Raw genomic sequence first — 17,333 nt, 5'->3', positions numbered from 1 at the left:
AATATGTAGACCTGGATTCGAATCCCACACATTGTACCTGTCTGTGTGCATTGACAAGATACTTAATCTGCATTGTCTGTCCACCCAGCTGTAAATGGATACTGGCCTTGGCTGGGGAAGTAACCTGCTTTGGACTGTCGAAGGGGAGTCGTAGACTCTCAACCGCATTACAATGTGGAATCTGGAGAGAAGTGCAGGCTCCAGAGTTTACATAGGATGTAACTGTAAGACTCGGAAATTTTAAGATATCTAGCTCTTGACTCATCTAAAGAAAACTAGATTTAAAAGTGTTTATTTTAGTTGTTATTCGTGGGGGGCACATAATTATGCATTCTTTCATTTAGGTTTTGATATTGTTTATGACATGTAGCAGAGATTTGCTTTCACTGTGAGTTTCAAGGGAATAATTTGAGATATTTTCATGAAATGAAGCCTGGTTGTTTTTTAATTGTCATTAACAAAATGGGCTGAAACACAAGGAGTCACAAACTTTTTGACACCACAGTGACAAAAAAGTGAATTGTGAAAACACTTTTGAGACGCACAGTGTCCTCAAAACGGCTTCCTACTATTTATTTTATTGGAATGTATTTATTTCGCCTATCTAAAATGTGTGTTGCGTTGCTTTATAGTTTTGATGGCTGTCCGTTTATTCATTTATTTATTTAACAACTTGACCTTTGATACTGCTCACACAGATGGAGCGAGAGCGCATTCTACTGGAATAGTGGGAGTATAACATCTGGTTTTGACAAAAACAGCGTGGACAGTAATTAATATTATTATTATTATTAATGTTATTATTAGAATATGTTTTCGTTTCGTTAATGTACCTTGCTAAACAAGCAAATGCAAAAAGCAAATCAAAATGCTAGGGTGCCTGGACAGTAGTGATTTGGATTCAAGTCTCAAAACACCGAGAAGTTTGGAAATTCAGATAGCTGCGCTGTTACTACCCAGTTGCCAAAATTATTAAAAAAAAAAAATTAAACTTTCAAAGACTTTTTTTTTTTTTACACTTTTTTTTTTGCTTGCTTGCTTGCTCGAGCGACTCCTGGCCGGTCAGGCATGTGGAAGGGCAGCCCGCCCGCAGGGGTCCTAAATGTTTGATGCCGCACATGCGCAGAAATGATTTTTCTCTTTCTCGGTGGACGCCATGGCGGATGCACAGTGAGTGACAATTATTTAGCCGAAAATCCAACTGCATCCGATGTTTATGGGGCTATCGCTGAAATTTGTCGTGAGGGATAGTTTCTTTAGTTTCCACACGCTCAGTGTGTGTTTGTATTTTCGACAGCGTTATGCGTCTTAATTGAGGCTTTGAGCACTTTGTAAGAGACGGATCAGTTGACTACAACATGGCTGTTAATGTGCGCGTCATGCACAGTAGCTTAACTTGAACACAAACACGGGGTAGTATAAAATAGGGCGTTTTGTGCTGTTCTGCCTTGTGGACACAGAAGCTAGCCTTCATGTTACTTTCACTATAAATCTGTTTGGGCTCCGGCTAATATTTGGAGTTGGTATCAGCGGCAGTGTAAACGTGTCCTTGTGAATGGGAGTTCATTAAAAAGGGTCGGGTGTAAACCAACAGTGTGATTTAACCTAAAATGTGTGTCTCAGAAAAAAGGTTCCAGCGGTCCCTGAGAGCCTTTTAAAAAGACGAAAGGCCTTCGCTGCCATGAAGGCCAAACGCATCAAGAAGATGCTGGCTGAGAAAAAGGTCAGTTTAAGCACACACTTTGTGTAAAAATAATAAATGCTGGCCCGTTGTTGACGTCTGCATGTGTTTGCCTGTTTATAATACCATCTCATTCTCTGCTCTTGTCCTGACTTCTTGTTTCAGGCTCGCAAAGTGAAGAGGAAGCTTATCTTCAAGAGGGCCGAGCAGTACCACAAGGAGTACAAGCAGATGTACCGGAGTGAGATCCGAATGTCCCGTATGGCTCGCAAAGTAGGAAACTACTACGTGCCAGCAGAACCAAAACTGGCTTTTGTTATCAGGATCAGAGGGTGAGCATTGGACAGTGTTTTGTGCTCATCTTTTGTTCTGGATATAACCTTTATAATGAGATTTATAAAGGTTATACGGCTTGTTAATTTTTATTTTTACCTGCTGCAGTGTTGCATATGAATGCTAAGTTTCTCGTAGTAAAGTTAGTTATTGGCAACTACTCAAACTTTTCCTAAGTCAAAAACAGCATATTTTTTTAAAAGTAGGAGCTACACAGAAACAATCATTGCTGAGTGATGCCTCACTGAGGTGTATGAATGTTTGGCTAATTAATTCTGAAAAACAAAAAAGAGAGACTTTGTTCATATCCACATTAATATGGCTTACTATAAAGGCACCACCTACTGCTGAAAATGGTATCATTTTTGAATGATGTACATGTAAAATGTTCTGGTGTTAAAGTGAAGAAACTACAGTTTTGTTAGTTATTATGCATCCATTGTCACTTTGATAGAAAAGGACATGAATGTCATTTCAAATTAAAGTAATATTCCAGACAGTTGGGGCTGGTATGACTTTTAAATTAGCAGTTTATATCGCTGTTAAAAAACATGCATTTTTTATGTAAGAAATCAGTATTTTAAAACACCACTGAAATATGAAATCGGTGCCATTGATTAGTGTACATGTTGTATGTGCACCTTTATGTTTTAACATGTCAGTAAAGAATATATTATTTGTATAGTATCAGAAGAAGAAAAAAAGATTTAAATCAGTAAAAGTATTCAAATAAAAATCATGACTTTTTAGGAAAGTCACTTTTTTTTAGTCACCCATGCGGGCAACCTGCAGGGTTATCTTGTATTGGTTGTCTTCCTGTATTTGTCATTAAAATGAAGTGCCAGATTCTTCTGATCTCTGAACATGTTTGATTTTATGTTGATTGTGTAGTTTTTGTCTAATTGTTGGTTGTGGTTGATGATGCATTATCTTTCCCCGGCTGATCGACTATGGTGAAACAGTTTTTTAAAATAAGCCAAATCTTGTCTGAAACCACAATCATCATTTGACTCAAAGTTGTGTCCTAATGCTAAAACTGTGTTGATACATTTATTTATTTTTTGTCTGTCTCTTAGTATCAATGGTGTAAGCCCTAAGGTCCGCAAAGTTCTGCAACTGCTCCGCCTACGCCAGATCTTCAACGGCACATTTGTCAAGCTGAACAAGGCTTCAATGAACATGCTCAGGATTGCTGAGCCATACATTGCTTGGGGGTAAGGCTGTTGGTTTTTCATTGGAACTGTAGTTGATTTCTTGAATTCCACAAATATGGATAATGTTGGAAAATGTTGTCGTACAGGAACATGACTCTCATGTTGTAACAGTGGAATGTGATTAATGATGCTGAACTTTTTTCCCCATCTTATCGACCGTGGTGAATACTGTCTGATATAAAGCCAGTTTTGTCTGAAATCACATTCCATGACTGCAGTGGGTTAAAAAAACAAAACAAAAACCCCCAGCATATATAAACATGTAATATGTATACATTTATCATTTGGGGTAATATAAGGCTGAAAGTTATTGCTAGAACCTGTGGCCATCATTTATTGGTAAGTTAACCAAATGATTACATGATTAATAAAAAGTTGTTAGTTAAATTAATAGAAAATAGTATTGAGGCTCCAATGCCAGTAACAATCCTCTCTCCAATGCATGATTGTATATAGGGTTTGGTATCGAGAACCGGTTCTTTTCGAGAATCGTTAAGAAATCATAAGATCTACCAACAGATAGTCTTTTGCTTAACGATTCCTTTATCTGTCCTTCATAGTAGCCATTGTTTTGAGGGTGTTTATCGGAAAAACTCACTTCTCTACGTTGATTGCAGACCCTGCAGTGGGTCTGTAATCAACCATTTCTGCAGCGGCTGTGTTTGAAGCAGCGAAGTAGTGCTCAGACCTGCTGTTTCATTGGTTCTCTACTTAGCTGCTTTTTAGATGTGGCAAGTCTGCTTCTTAACCTCTCTCGAAGCCATTAAAATGTCAGTTGTGAGCCACTTGTTAGTCACAAAAGTCAGTCACTGGGACTTATCTTGCTGTGGGCAAGAAATGAGAATCGTCCTCCGTTCCGTTTGTACCGCTCCAAACGCTGCACCGTTTTCTGCCGAGTCAAGTTAGAAAGATAGTCCGATCAGAATTAATAACTTCAAAGTGAATCGCCATTTTAAATCAAATGACACCTCTTTCCAAATGTTGTAATACAGACAACAAACCAAAACCTTTTTTTATTCTCCCAAAATGAGACATCATCATCTGTGTTTCATGAAATACATCGTGACGTGCAGCGCAGCTGGCTAAGCTCAGCTCAAAGGCTGTGGAGTTATATGCCATTAATATCTGAAAGGAGACACCTTTGAGAAAACCTACAGATTTTGTTTACTTATACGAGGTCTCTTAGATAATAAACCGACCCTTTTATTTATTTTTTTTAACTATATGGATTTGAATGACATGCGATTACACCAATCATGCTTGAACCCTCGTGCGCATGCGTGAGTTTTTTCACGCGTGTCGGTGACGTCATTTCCCTGTGGGCAGGCCTTGAGTGAGATGTGGTCCCGCCCTCTCGGCTGAATTCCTTTGTTTCGCACGCTGCTCGAGACGGCGCGCGTTGCTTTATCAAAATTTTTTCTGGACCTGTGAGGAATATCCGAGTGGACACTATTCGAGAAATTAAGATGGTTTTCTGTGAAAAGTTTAACGGCTGATGAGAGATTATGGGGTGTTTCTGTCGGTGTAAGGACTTTCCATGGACCGGGACGTCCTGCAGCGCTTCCAGGCGCTGTCGTCGGCCTGTTTCGAGCTTAAAACATCCTAATTTAAGGCTTAATTCACCCAGGACGTCGTGAGAGAACAGAGAAGATTCAGAAGAGGCCGGCATGAGGAATTTATGCGGACATTCCACTGTTTAAGGACATTTTTTTTATGAAAGACGTACGCGCAAATTCGCCGAGTCATTTCCGTGACGACTCGGCAAATCTGTGTGCGCCGCGACAGGAAAAACACCTCCGTGTTGAAAACCATTTGTAGAATTCAGGCGGCTTTTAATGGCTTTCAACAAGTGAGTAACGGAGAAATTGTTTAACAGCTTGGGCATGTTCCAACTTGCCCGTTAAGATTTCCAACGGAGGTGTTTTTCCTGTCACGACCCCCCGCGGTCGGGTCCAGCCCGACATGCGACTCTGCCCGCACGTTCTTTCATTACAAAATGACCGTTAACAATGGAATGTCCGAATAAACTCCTCATGCCGACTTCTGAAAGTTCTCTGTTCTCTGACGACTTACTGCGTCAACAGAGCCTGAAATGTGGAAGTTTTCAACTTGAAATGGCGAGACGCTGCCGCCTCGAAGCGCAGATTGCCGTCAGGCGCCGTGGACCGTCCTTAAAGCGACACTACCAGACCAAAATCTCTCATCAGCCGTTAAAATTTTTACCGAAAACCAGCTGAATTTATTGAATGGTGTCCACTCAGTTGTGCCTTACAGTTTTGAAAATTTTTTTATCAAACAAAGCAACAGTCTCTGAGCCATTCCTAAACAATGAAAAAAATCGACGAGCGGGTGGACGACTCCTCACTCAAAGCCTGCCCACAGGCAAATGACGTAACCGACAGGCGTGAAAAAACTCTCGCATGCCCACGAGGGTTCAAGCATGTCTGATGTAATCACACGTGATTCAAATCCATATGGTTTTTGAAAAAATAATAAGGTCGGATGCTTTTCTAATAGACCTCGTATTTATGTCTAGAGATTTAGGATCCAGCATGCACAGATTTTATGTCCACAGATCAAGGATCCAGTGACCAATTTCATATTTATTTAAGACTCAATAACATGTTGACATAGAAAACCTGTAAAGCCTGTTTTTAGTACACAGAAAATTTACAGGGGGTATTGATAAGGGCATCTATAATTAATTGGATCATAATATTAATAAAATCTCATCAATACCCATCCCAAATCACATACAGTGCATTCAGAAAGTCACAGTGTTCACATCACTTCGGTTGCAGCTTTATTCCAAAATGGAGTAAATTTATGTTTTCCCTTAATTCTGTTCACAACACCCCATAATGACATTTTTTTAATTTATGCAAATTTATTCAAAATAAAATAACTAAGAAATCACATGTACATAAGATTCACACTCTTTTATCAATGCTTTGGTGCATGTTTGGCAGCAATTACAGCTGCAAGTCTTCTTGAATATGATGCCACAGGCTTGGCACACCTATCCTTGGGCAGTTTTGCTCATTCCTTTTTGCAGCACCTCTCAAGCTCCATCAGTTTGGATGGGGAGCGTCGGTGCACAGCCATTTTCTCTCCAGAGATGTTCAATTGGATTCAGGTCTGGGCTCTGGCTGGGCCACTCAAGGACATTTACAGAGTTGTCCTGAAGCCACTCCTTTGTTATCTTGGCTGTGTGCTTAGGCTCGTTGTCCTGCTGAAAGATGGAAGAGTCACCCCACTCTGAGGTCAGGAGTGCTCTGGAGCAGGTTTTCATCCAGGATGTCTTTGTACATTCCTGTTTTCATCTTTCCCTCAATCCTGACTAGTCTCTAGTTCTGCTGCTGAAAAACAACTTCACAGCATTATCCTGCCGCCACCATGCTTCATTGTAGGGATGGTGCCTGGTTTTCTCCAAACATGATGCCTGGCCTTCACTTCAGAGTTCCATCTTTGTCTCATAAGACCACAGAATTTTGTTTCTCATGGTCTGAGAGTCCTTCAGGTGCCTTTTGACAAACTTCAGGCAGGCTGCCATGTGCCTTTTACTAAGGAGTGGCTTCCGTCTGACCACCCTGTCATACAGGCCTGATTAGTGGATTGCTGCAGAGATGGTTGTCCTTCTGGAAGATTCTCCTCTTTCCACAGGGGAATGCTGGAGCTCTGACAGAGTCACAGTTGGGTTCTTGGTCACTCTAATGCAGCAGATAAGTGAATATTTACTGAGGGATCCTTCAAATGGTGATGCAAGCACCAAATTTGGCACACATACTCCTTAGATGTTACTCTTTTAAAAATGCCAGGTACCCACGTGAACTTTCAATAGGCGGCCAAGAAGGGGTAAATTGAAGTATTACACAGCGGTCAAAATTTAAAAATGCTCCAATCATATTGAAAGGTATTCCATATTATTTGTCTGATCATAAAGATTCCAAAAAGGTATAGTTTGGACTATCTGTGAATGAATGTTCTGGGGTTATGGGGTAAAAACAGCAAGAACAGTGACAAAGGTCAATTTCGATTTGTACAGGTGTCAAAAGTTAAAGTTGCTCCAATTTTGGTAAAAAGTGATGCAAATTATTAGTTTGGTGAATACGGTTTTAAAAAGGAATAGTTTGCATGATGTATCATGCTTAGTTATCATGTTACAGGGTAGCATATGTCACGTCATAGAATCCAATGGATGCTGATATTGTTTAACCTTTACTTTGCAAACCAAGCACACAACACAGTCAAAACTATTCCATTTATTAATCCTATTAGCTCAACCAGTAATTTGCACCACTTTTTACCAAAATTGGAGCAAGTTTAACTTTTGACCCCTGTACAAACTGAACTTGACCTTTCTTAGTGTTCTTGCTGTTTTTACCCCATAACTCCAAACCATTCATTCACAGATAGTCCAAACTATACCTTTTTGGAATCTTTATGATCAGACAAATAATATGGAATACCTTTCAATATGATTGGAGCATTTTTACATTTTGACCCCTGTGTAATACTTCAATTGACCCCTTCTTGGCCGCCTATTGAAAGTTCACGTGGGTACCCGGCATTTTTAAAAGAGTAATGTCTAAGGAGTATGTGTGCCAAATTTGGTGCTTGCATCACCATTTGAAGCATTTTTTTTTTTTCTCTCCTCAGTTATCCGCTGCACTACTCCCTGATTAAGGCTTCTCTCCCCCAATCCCTCAGTTTAGATGGGCGGCTAGCTCTGGGAAGAGTCATGGTGGCTCTAAACCTCTTCCATTTATGGATGATGGCAGCCACTGTGCTCATTGGGACCTTCAAAGCAGCAGAAATGTTTCTGTACCCTTCCCTAGATGCTTCGAGATGATTCTGTCTCAGAGGTCTACAGACAATTTCACTTCATACTTGGTTTTGCTCTGGCATGCACCGTCATATGTGGGACTTAATATGCAGGCAGGTGTGTGCCTTTGCAAATCATGTCCAATCAACTGAATTTACCCCAGGTGGACTCCAGTTAAGCTGTAGAAACAGCTCAAGGATGATCAGTAAAACAGGATGCACCTGACCTCAGTTTTGAGCTTCATGACAAAGGCCGTGGATACTTATATGTACATGTGATTTTTAGTATTTTATTATTAATGAATATGCAAAATTCTCAAAACTTACTTTCACATTTTCATTATGATGTGTTGTGTGTAGAATTTTCAGGAAAAATTCACCAAGTTTGGGAGCGTGCACTGGTTCTGTGCCTCCCTGTCTCCCAAGACACTAGGGCAGCCACCTTGAGTCCTGGATGGTAGGTACCTATATAAAAAAAAAAAAAAAAATCAATGCGGGGTCAGGTAGTGTCTATATATTGTGGTGGGTAACCACAACTTTGTGTACAGGAAAGGCTATTGTATGTACAATAAGCTTTCCAATCTTTAATTCTTTTGCAAGACTTACTGGTTTTGTCTGTTGTTCTTGCTGCAGTCCAGGTCAATTATTTGCTGGAAGAACAAATAGATGGGAAGCATCTCCAATGAGACGCTATAGTGGATACAGTCTTGCAATTTTACATTTTCATCTTAAATGTCCAAGGGTGAAAAATAAATATAATTTACAATCCCAGAGAGCTGCTGATCATATAGGCAGCATCTAATGAGAGACACTGCTTTATCGCAGTCCGTGGTGTTCTGAAATCAACCACGTTGTGTTGAAACTACAAAGAAAATCATGGGTGGTAACGGGGAGGTGCCATTTAAACTTTTGTCAGTTCCATGAGGAATAAAACCAAGTGGGTGTGGTTAGAGAGAGGAGTATGACCAAAACATTGAATTTATTTATAAATTGTATATACGAAAAACACTGATGATAAATCTATATTGTATTGTTCGTGGCACCGGCAATATTCCCCATGAATTCATTGACATAAATTATTTCACACAAATCTATCTTTAGGATAAAATTACTTTGAACGGTAGATGCAGACTTATTTGTTTTAACCCGACATGCACTCTAACATGGGCATGAAATACTCATGTAAAAAAAAAAAATTCTGCAGCCTTTTAGAAGTCAAATATTGATGTTTAAAACGTTCACGTCATTTTGTGCTACATGTAAACTTGCGTCAGCACTAGGCAGATAATTTTGTTATTCCCATGTATACAAGTGAACAAGAATACAATTTAAACCAAAATCTTTGAGAACTGAAAGTGATCTTGGTTACTATTAATGAGTGGTAGGTACAGCTTGTGTGCAGTTTTAGTTTTCTTCATTTTATGAAATAGTAACAATAATGCATTCTAATACATGTGACAGACTATGTATTATAGGCTCATCATCTTGCCAGTATGGGAAAATCTGCTTTTTATGACTAAAATGAGCAATACATTGGTATTGAGAAATATCTCATTTAGCTTACGAATTGGACCAAAACTGCATCTAAGTTCGTTCCTTCGGCTTTTCCCTTGTTTTCTCTCTGCGTCGCCACAACAGATCCAAAGTGAATCTGCATGTTGATTTGGCACAAATTTAATGCTGGATCCCCTTCCTGATAAAACTCCACATTACATGGAGAATAAAATGAGCAGGTGGTGTTTAAGTCTGGAACCTTAGGCACCGGAAAACGAGCACACTAGTCACTTGACCACCACCCCTGCCGGACCAAATCCAAAATTTTCAGCCCATGCTCATGTAAAAGATTTATATATATATATATATATATATATATATATATATATATATATATATATATGTGTGTATATATATATATATGTATATATATGTATATATATATATATATATATATATATGTGTGTGTATTCGGCTGGTCCCGCTTTGAGTTCAGGGTCGCCAGAGTGGATACAACCAGATCCGCATTGATATTTGGCACAACTTTTACACCGGATGCCCTTCCTGACGCAACTCGTGTTACCTGGAGAAACACACACAGCTGCTGGTGTTCCAAAGAGGTCTCCCATCCAAGTACTAACCAGGTCCCGCACTGCTTAGCTTCTGAGATCTGACGGGATCAGGCTTAAGCCCCTTTCACACCGGGGCTGCTCCCGGTTGCGCCGTGGGTCATTATGACGACGCCGCGTGGAAGCAACTCAGTGCCCAGACGATGCAGCTCGGCACCACAACAGCGCAAGGGCGCAAAGGAGGAAGCAAGTCGGGCGCTGAAAAATTAAACCCATTTAATTTTTTTGGCGTCCTGTACTCGATGCAGAAAGGAAGTGGTTCTGGTGCAAGCCGGGGCAAAGAGGCATTACCCGGCGTGACTCTGAGCCAATTTATGATTCCTGCTGTGTTCCGTTGTTCCCGCAGTATAAATCACACAGGATTGTTTTTATACCGTGTACTCAATGCAGTAAAAACTACACTTAAAAAAAAAAAATGCAGACTGATTGCCAGAAATATCCGGTAAAAAGTCCGGACATCTCGAGTCCACTCATGGACGTTCGTTCACACGCGCACATGTGAACAATTAAAAGAAAAAAGAGTCTGGCTTCAGGCATTATTTCTTTGTTCTCTGCTCAAACTCTCACATCACAGTTTAAAAAAAAAAAGGACAAAAAGGACATAAGTCCTGAGACAGGACATGTCAACATCAAGTAGAACTCCAGACATCTCCACATTGCTTGATGGTTCGCGCGCGCATCTCGCGGTCAAAGGAGGAAAGAAAAGAAAAAAAAAAATTGTCTGCAGGCAGTTAGTTCCTTTCTCTCCTCACTCTCATCACAGTTAAAAAAGGACATAAGTCCAGGACATGTCAGCATCAAGTAGAACTCCAACAATCTCCACATTTGCTAAAGGGCGGTCCGTTCGCGCGCACGTGTGCTTCTTGTGGTCAAGGGAGGAAAGATAAACTATAACAGAACTCAGAGCGCAGCCCTGCAGCTCAGCACAACAAGCAGAAGAGAAGTCAGAGTGCAGTCTGTCTGCAGCCAAACTGTGCACTCTGACTTCTCTGTGCAGAGAACCTGCAGGCTGCATTCTCACCTCCCGTCTGCCCCCTGCTGCGCTTACCTGATGCAGAAGTTCCTGCGTCGTCATGACGCAACTGGGAGCAGCCCCGGTGTGAAAGGGGCTTTACACAGAGCAGATCGGCTGCACTTACACCAGTTGAAATGCAGGGATAAATTTACAGATGTAAATTGATTATAAATGGGTCTTAGTGTTTCAAATGGTCAAATGTGTTGCACCTCTGGTTACTGATGTGAGACCTGATGTGCCAGCTGTGGTCTGCAGTGCACTATAAGGTGCTTTTGCTTGCATTATAGTGAAATTATTAAGTGACATGACTACTAAAGAAATGTTAATTTTTAAACTTGGGGTAAATCCATTGTCACAAAGTAAGAAAATAGGAATTCATTGTCCTTTAGGACGACTGATTTTTGTGATGTTAGACATTCTTTATGCTTGCAGTGAAAAGTATTTTTTCTTCCTTTAGGTACCCCAACTTGAAGTCTGTACGTGAGCTTATCTACAAACGTGGTTATGGCAAGATAAGGAAACAACGCATTCCCCTTACAGACAACGCTCTGGTGGAGAAAACTCTTGGTATGAAACCATTTTCTTTTTGAGAGTGAACTTCAAAACAAGTTTGTGTATGTGATGTCTAACATGTCTCCATGAATGTACTGTAACTCAGGCTATAGCTTCTGAACCTCTATTGTTTAGGAAGACAAGGTCTTCAAGACAGTGTGGAGAGATCTTTGCTGCAGAATTAAAACTCAAAAATGTTAGCTGGAGTGACTGAAATGTGGTTAATGATGCACACTTTTTTTCCCCGTCTTATCGATTTTTGGTGAAAACACTAACTAAGCCAGTTGTGTCTGAAACCACATCATTCGCTTCACTTAATTTAAAACACTTTGTGTACTTCAAAGCAGTAGAAGATGTGTATCCTGCTGAGATTTATAAATGCTGCTATTTATAAAAGTTGCCATTCCACATGTAAGCCTTATGATGTCATAAAGGTTAACTTTCTGTCTGCAGGCAAATACGGCATCATCTGTGTTGAAGACCTCATCCATGAAGTCTATACAGTTGGAAAGAACTTCAAACTCGCCAACAACTTCTTGTGGCCCTTCAAACTGTCGTCACCTCGTGGTGGTATGAACAAGAAAACCACACACTTTGTGGAGGGAGGAGACGCTGGCAACAGGGAGGATCAGATCAACAGAATGATCAGGAGGATGAACTAAAGTTATGGTCAGTTGTCATGTTTTCACATCAGACTTTTGAAAATGTAAATTTACAGCATAAAGGCTTCATGATGTCCCACGACCTTGGCATTTTCATTTGCTGGCATAGATTACTTGCATTTTGAGTAAACAGTTTGATTGTGACAATAAAACATTTTTACTTCTAGAAAGTAGGCATTGCTCTGCAGACGTGGTTGATGATGCATATTCTTTTTTCCCCATCTTATCGACTATGGTGAAACAGATCTGAAAATAAGCCAAACATGTCTGAAACCATGTCTGCTAGCACGTCCACTGTACCTACAGAAATGCTAAAATGTGAGGCACGTTTAAGCCACCATGACAGTTTTTAAATGCAGACTGAACAAACTATAAATGGTGTGCTGAGTTTAATTTGAAGATGTGGCTCCTGTACAAAGATTACATTAGTTTGCAAGTCAAATAGAGTATTAGGTTACTTGCTTGTTTTCTAATTTACGATTCCAGAATTTCGGCAACAAATTCAACAAGGACTTCAACCAAAATGCATACATAGACTAAAAAAATGTTTGTGTATTGGTGATGAAAGTTTCACGGAAATTCACAGAAGTCCAGGTTTTTACTTGAGTGGTGAATGTTTCCGGGTTTTTCGACAATACATCAACAGTTGGTGGTGCTAGTGCTTCCGTGTTGGTTTGCAAGCCGCCAGTAAAATCCAATGGGGGAGGGGTTTCAAATGTTTATTCAATAATATTTTGGGGGACTGTGCGGTGGTTCTAACGATTTACTTTGTTGTGGACATTAAAATTTATGAGCTGCGTATTTTTCCAGTAATCATACATTAAGAGGAGCTAACGGGTGAAGCTACCAATGCTGCTAATAAGACTAACGCCATTAGCATGCAGATGAGAGTTTTAAGTCGAGGGGGGGAAAAAAACGGAGAAAAGCCAAAGAAAAGAGAGATGAATGCAGGCAGGAACTGGGATTGTCCCATGGGGTTACAATTTACCAAAGAACACATCAACTGGCCTAAAGAGAAATGGAGGAATATTTTGTGGACTGGTGAGAGTAAAATTGTTCATTTTGGGTCCAAGGGCTGCAGACAGTTTGTGAGACGACCCCCAAACTCTGAATTCAAGCCACAGTTCACAGTGAAGACAGTGAAGCATGGTGGTGCAAGCATCATGATATGGGCACGTTTCTCCTACTATGGTGTTGGGCCTATATATCACATACCAGGTATCATGAATCAGTTTGGATATGTCAAAATATTTGAAGAGGTCATGTTGCCTTATGCTGAAGAGGACATGCCCTTGAAATGGGTGTTTCAACAAGCCACTGACCCCAAGAAGACTAGTAAACGAGCAAAATCTTGGTTCCAAACCTACAAAATTAATGCCTCGCAGATGTGAAGAAATCATGAAAAACTGTGGTTATGCAACTAAATACTAGTTTAGTGATTCACAGGATTGCTAAAAAAAAAAAAGCAGTTTGAACATAATAGTTTTGAGTTTGTAGCATAAACAGCAGATGCTACTATTACACTATGTAACAGTTTTTGTTCCTGGCTTCTAAGTGTTACATTTCAACTGCTTATGTCTAAAGTCTATGGAAAAATTACTACATTCAGCACAAACTTTGATTTTAGTTTCTTTAACGTTCTACAACCCCTGGCAAAAATTATGGAATCACTGGCCTCGGAGGATGTTCATTCAGTTGTTTAATTTTGTAGAAAAAAAGCAGATCACAGACATGACACAAAACTAAAGTCATTTCAAATGGCAACTTTCTGGCTTTAAGAAACACTAAGAAATCAGGAAAAAAAATTGTGGCAGTCAGTAATGGTTACTTTTTTAGACCAAGCAGAGGGGAAAAAAATATGGACTCACTCAATTCTGAGGAAAAAATTAATGGAACCATGAAAAACAAAAGAATGCTCCAACACATCACTAGTATTTTGTTGCACCACTCTGGCTTTTATAACAGCTTGCAGTCTCTGAGGCATGGACTTAATGAGTGGCAAACAGTACTCTTTATCAATCTGGCTCCAACTTTCTCTGATTGCTGTTGCCAGATCAGCTTTGCAGGTTGGAGCCTTGTCATGGACCATTTTCTTCAACTTCCACCAAAGATTTTCAATTGGATTAAGATCCGGACTATTTGCAGGCCATGACATTGACCCTATGTGTCTTTTTGCAAGGAATGTTTTCACAGTTTTTGCTCTATGGCAAGATGCCATTATCATCTTGAAAAATGATTTCATCATCCCCAAACATCCTTTCAATTGATGGGATAAGAAAAGTGTCCAAAATATCAACGTAAACTTGTGCATTTATTGATGATGTAATGACAGCCATCTCCCCAGTGCCTTTACCTGACATGCAGCACCATATCATCAATGACTGTGGAAATTTACATGTTCTCTTCAGGCAGTCATCTTTATCTCATTGGAACGGCACCAAACAAAAGTTCCAGCATCATCACCTTGCCCAATGCAGATTCGAGATTCATCACTGAATATGACTTTCATCCAGTCATACACAGTCCACGATTGTTTTTCCTTAGCCCATTGTAACCTTGTTTTTTTCTGTTTAGGTGTTAATGATGGCTTTCCTTTAGCTTTTCTGTATGTAAATCCCATTTCCTTTAGGCGGTTTCTTACAGTTCGGTCACAGACGTTCACTTGTTTCCTCCCATTCGTTCCTCATTTGTTTTGTTGTGCATTTTCGATTTTTGAGACATATTGCTTTAAGTTTTCTGTCTTGACGCTTTGATGTCTTCCTTAGTCTACCAGTATGTTTGCCTTTAACAACCTTCCCATGTTGTTTGTATTTGGTCCAGAGTTTAGACACAGCTGACTGTGAACAACCAACATCTTTTGCAACATTGCGTGATGATTTACCCTCTTTTAAGAGTTTGATAATCCTCTCCTTTTTCCCTCTGCTTGGTCGAAAAAAGTAACCGTTACTGACTGCCACAATTTTTTTTTCCCTGATTTCTTATAGTGTTTCTTAAAGCCAGAAAGTTGCCATTTGAAATGACTTTAGTTTTGTGTCATGTCTGATCTGCTTTTTTTCTACAAAATTAAACAACTGAATGAACATCTTCTGAAGCTGGTGATTCCATAATTATTGCCAGGGGTTGTAGAAAGTTTTAAAAGTTTCTTGAAATTTCAAGATAATTGTGGAAACTTCTAGAAAATTCTGGACAGTTCTAGCAGTTGAAGAATATTCTAGAAGACTACTCAGTAGTAGTGAAGGTGAATCGAGAATATTCTTGAAAACAAAGTTCAAAATATCATTGTCCTGAACACAGAAGCAAAGTTTCTGTGGAATAACAGCTATTTTCTATTTATTTAAGGCATAACAGGTTAGGCAAACACACGGTGTACCCAGGAACAAAACAAAAATTTGTTACATAGTGTTATTTTCAACACCCCCTTTTCTACTTTTTTTTTTTTACTAATAGCCCAGTTTCATAGCCTTAAGAGTGTGCATATCATGAATGCTTGGTCTTGTTGGATTTGTGAGAATCTACTGAATCTACTGGTACCTTGTTTCCCATGTAACAATAAGACATATACTCAAAACCTGGATTAATCTTTTGTCACATAGCACTATTATTCTGAACACTGCTGTATTGGTTGAATTATTTGTTGAAATTCTGGCATCACAATTTTCTGGAGGGCCTGAAGTTTTGTGTGCATGAAAAACATTAGAAAACCTTTTGTAGTTGGTACACATTTTGCCTAGGGCCCTTTATAAGATCTGTAAATAATTTTGGGCGAATAAAGCCAAACGTGCTTAATATTATCTAACAATGTCTTTTTTCTTTTTCAGGTTTTCACAGGGCTCAAATTGTACAATAAAATATGGAAAACTGAAACTTGTCATTATTGTGTTTTATTGATAAAATGTTATCTTTGGGATTTGTGATGTCTTTTAAATGGTTCTGTAGAAGTTGTCATTACCCATGAAGGCTTGAATTAACAGAAGTTACATCATAATGTAGGGTTTCCTAAACCTAAGGGCCCCTCATCTCTGCAACTTTACTATTTCTTGTTTGACCCACGGCTAATTAAAGCTGTTATTTCATTGAAGAACTGGAAAACCAATCTAATTGGGTCCATAAGCAATTTGATAGTGGCAGTTTATTGCAATTTTGCCTCCTCACCACAATAGACTTAAGATGTGTTGGTTTGAAAACTTACAAGAAATGCTGGTCTACACCATTCAGCACTTGAAAAAAGAAAAAAAAAAACATCTAAAAGCTTATCTACCTCCTTACCACTTAGAAACAACTCCAAGTCTAAACAAAGTAATATATGAGACTTCTGAAACTGTTTGAGAAGAGGTTGATAAAGAATTATGATATTTTTACCTATTTGAATTTATAGTTTGACTTACTAATCACAATGGGGCTCTCACGGCCTATCAAGTGGTCTGTGGACCACAGGCTGCTGAAGACAAAGGGGTTTAACAAAAAATAGGGCAAGCACGATTTAAAAATGAGTCATTTGTATACATAATGCTCCTGTTTTCAGAATTCCTAATTTTATAGACCATGGAGTATCATTAATGCTTATATTTCCGAATGGTAATGTCATGACGTCCAGTGAGTTGGGAATGTTCATGTATCTCGTGAATTGTCTGAAGAAGCTGTGAAAGTCATTAAAATTGAGTAAAAATCTTCCACCCACTAAACTGTAAAGGCATGTAGATGAGCTAATCAGTGAAATGACCTGTTGGTACATGGAAGGACTACATCCCTGAAGCCAGTGTTTTCCATCTGATTGTTGAATCAAAAACAAAGTCAACTGTTAACATACATTTTGTATATTGTACAGTATAGGCATTTACAAAACTGAAGAAACAACTATGCCAGTTTTGACATGGAATAGAAGTGGGAATTTTTTTTTTTTAATCATAAGGATAAAGATTTAAACTGCGT

General features: G+C 39.3%; 1 protein-coding gene and 4 non-coding genes across 5 annotated transcripts; all 5 read left to right on the top strand.

Annotated features, from left to right (window-relative positions):
- Positions 1 to 1,078: 1,078 nt before the first annotated feature.
- Positions 1,079 to 16,268, top strand: rpl7 (ribosomal protein L7). The gene is made up of 7 exons (XM_034170155.1): positions 1,079 to 1,170; positions 1,624 to 1,723; positions 1,847 to 2,013; positions 3,091 to 3,228; positions 11,648 to 11,757; positions 12,196 to 12,411; positions 16,223 to 16,268. The coding sequence occupies exons 1-6, from the start codon at positions 1,157 to 1,159 to the stop codon at positions 12,402 to 12,404; spliced, it is 738 nt and encodes a 245-aa protein (XP_034026046.1). The 5' UTR covers positions 1,079 to 1,156; the 3' UTR covers positions 12,405 to 12,411; positions 16,223 to 16,268.
- Positions 2,923 to 3,014, top strand: LOC117521289. Its single transcript, XR_004563921.1, has one exon. It is a non-coding gene; the product is annotated as a small nucleolar SNORD12/SNORD106 (small nucleolar RNA).
- On the top strand, positions 3,343 to 3,434 carry LOC117521271. Its single transcript, XR_004563918.1, has one exon. It is a non-coding gene; the product is annotated as a small nucleolar SNORD12/SNORD106 (small nucleolar RNA).
- LOC117521284 lies at positions 11,957 to 12,045 on the top strand. The gene has a single exon (XR_004563920.1). It is a non-coding gene; the product is annotated as a small nucleolar SNORD12/SNORD106 (small nucleolar RNA).
- LOC117521278 lies at positions 12,592 to 12,684 on the top strand. The gene has a single exon (XR_004563919.1). It is a non-coding gene; the product is annotated as a small nucleolar SNORD12/SNORD106 (small nucleolar RNA).
- Positions 16,269 to 17,333: the final 1,065 nt, after the last annotated feature.

This window comes from Thalassophryne amazonica, chromosome 1 (genome assembly GCF_902500255.1).
Source record: "Thalassophryne amazonica chromosome 1, fThaAma1.1, whole genome shotgun sequence".
NCBI classification, from domain to species: domain Eukaryota; kingdom Metazoa; phylum Chordata; class Actinopteri; order Batrachoidiformes; family Batrachoididae; genus Thalassophryne; species Thalassophryne amazonica.
Note: the sequence above shows the minus strand (reverse complement) of the source record. Positions and strands in the feature narration are given on the sequence as shown.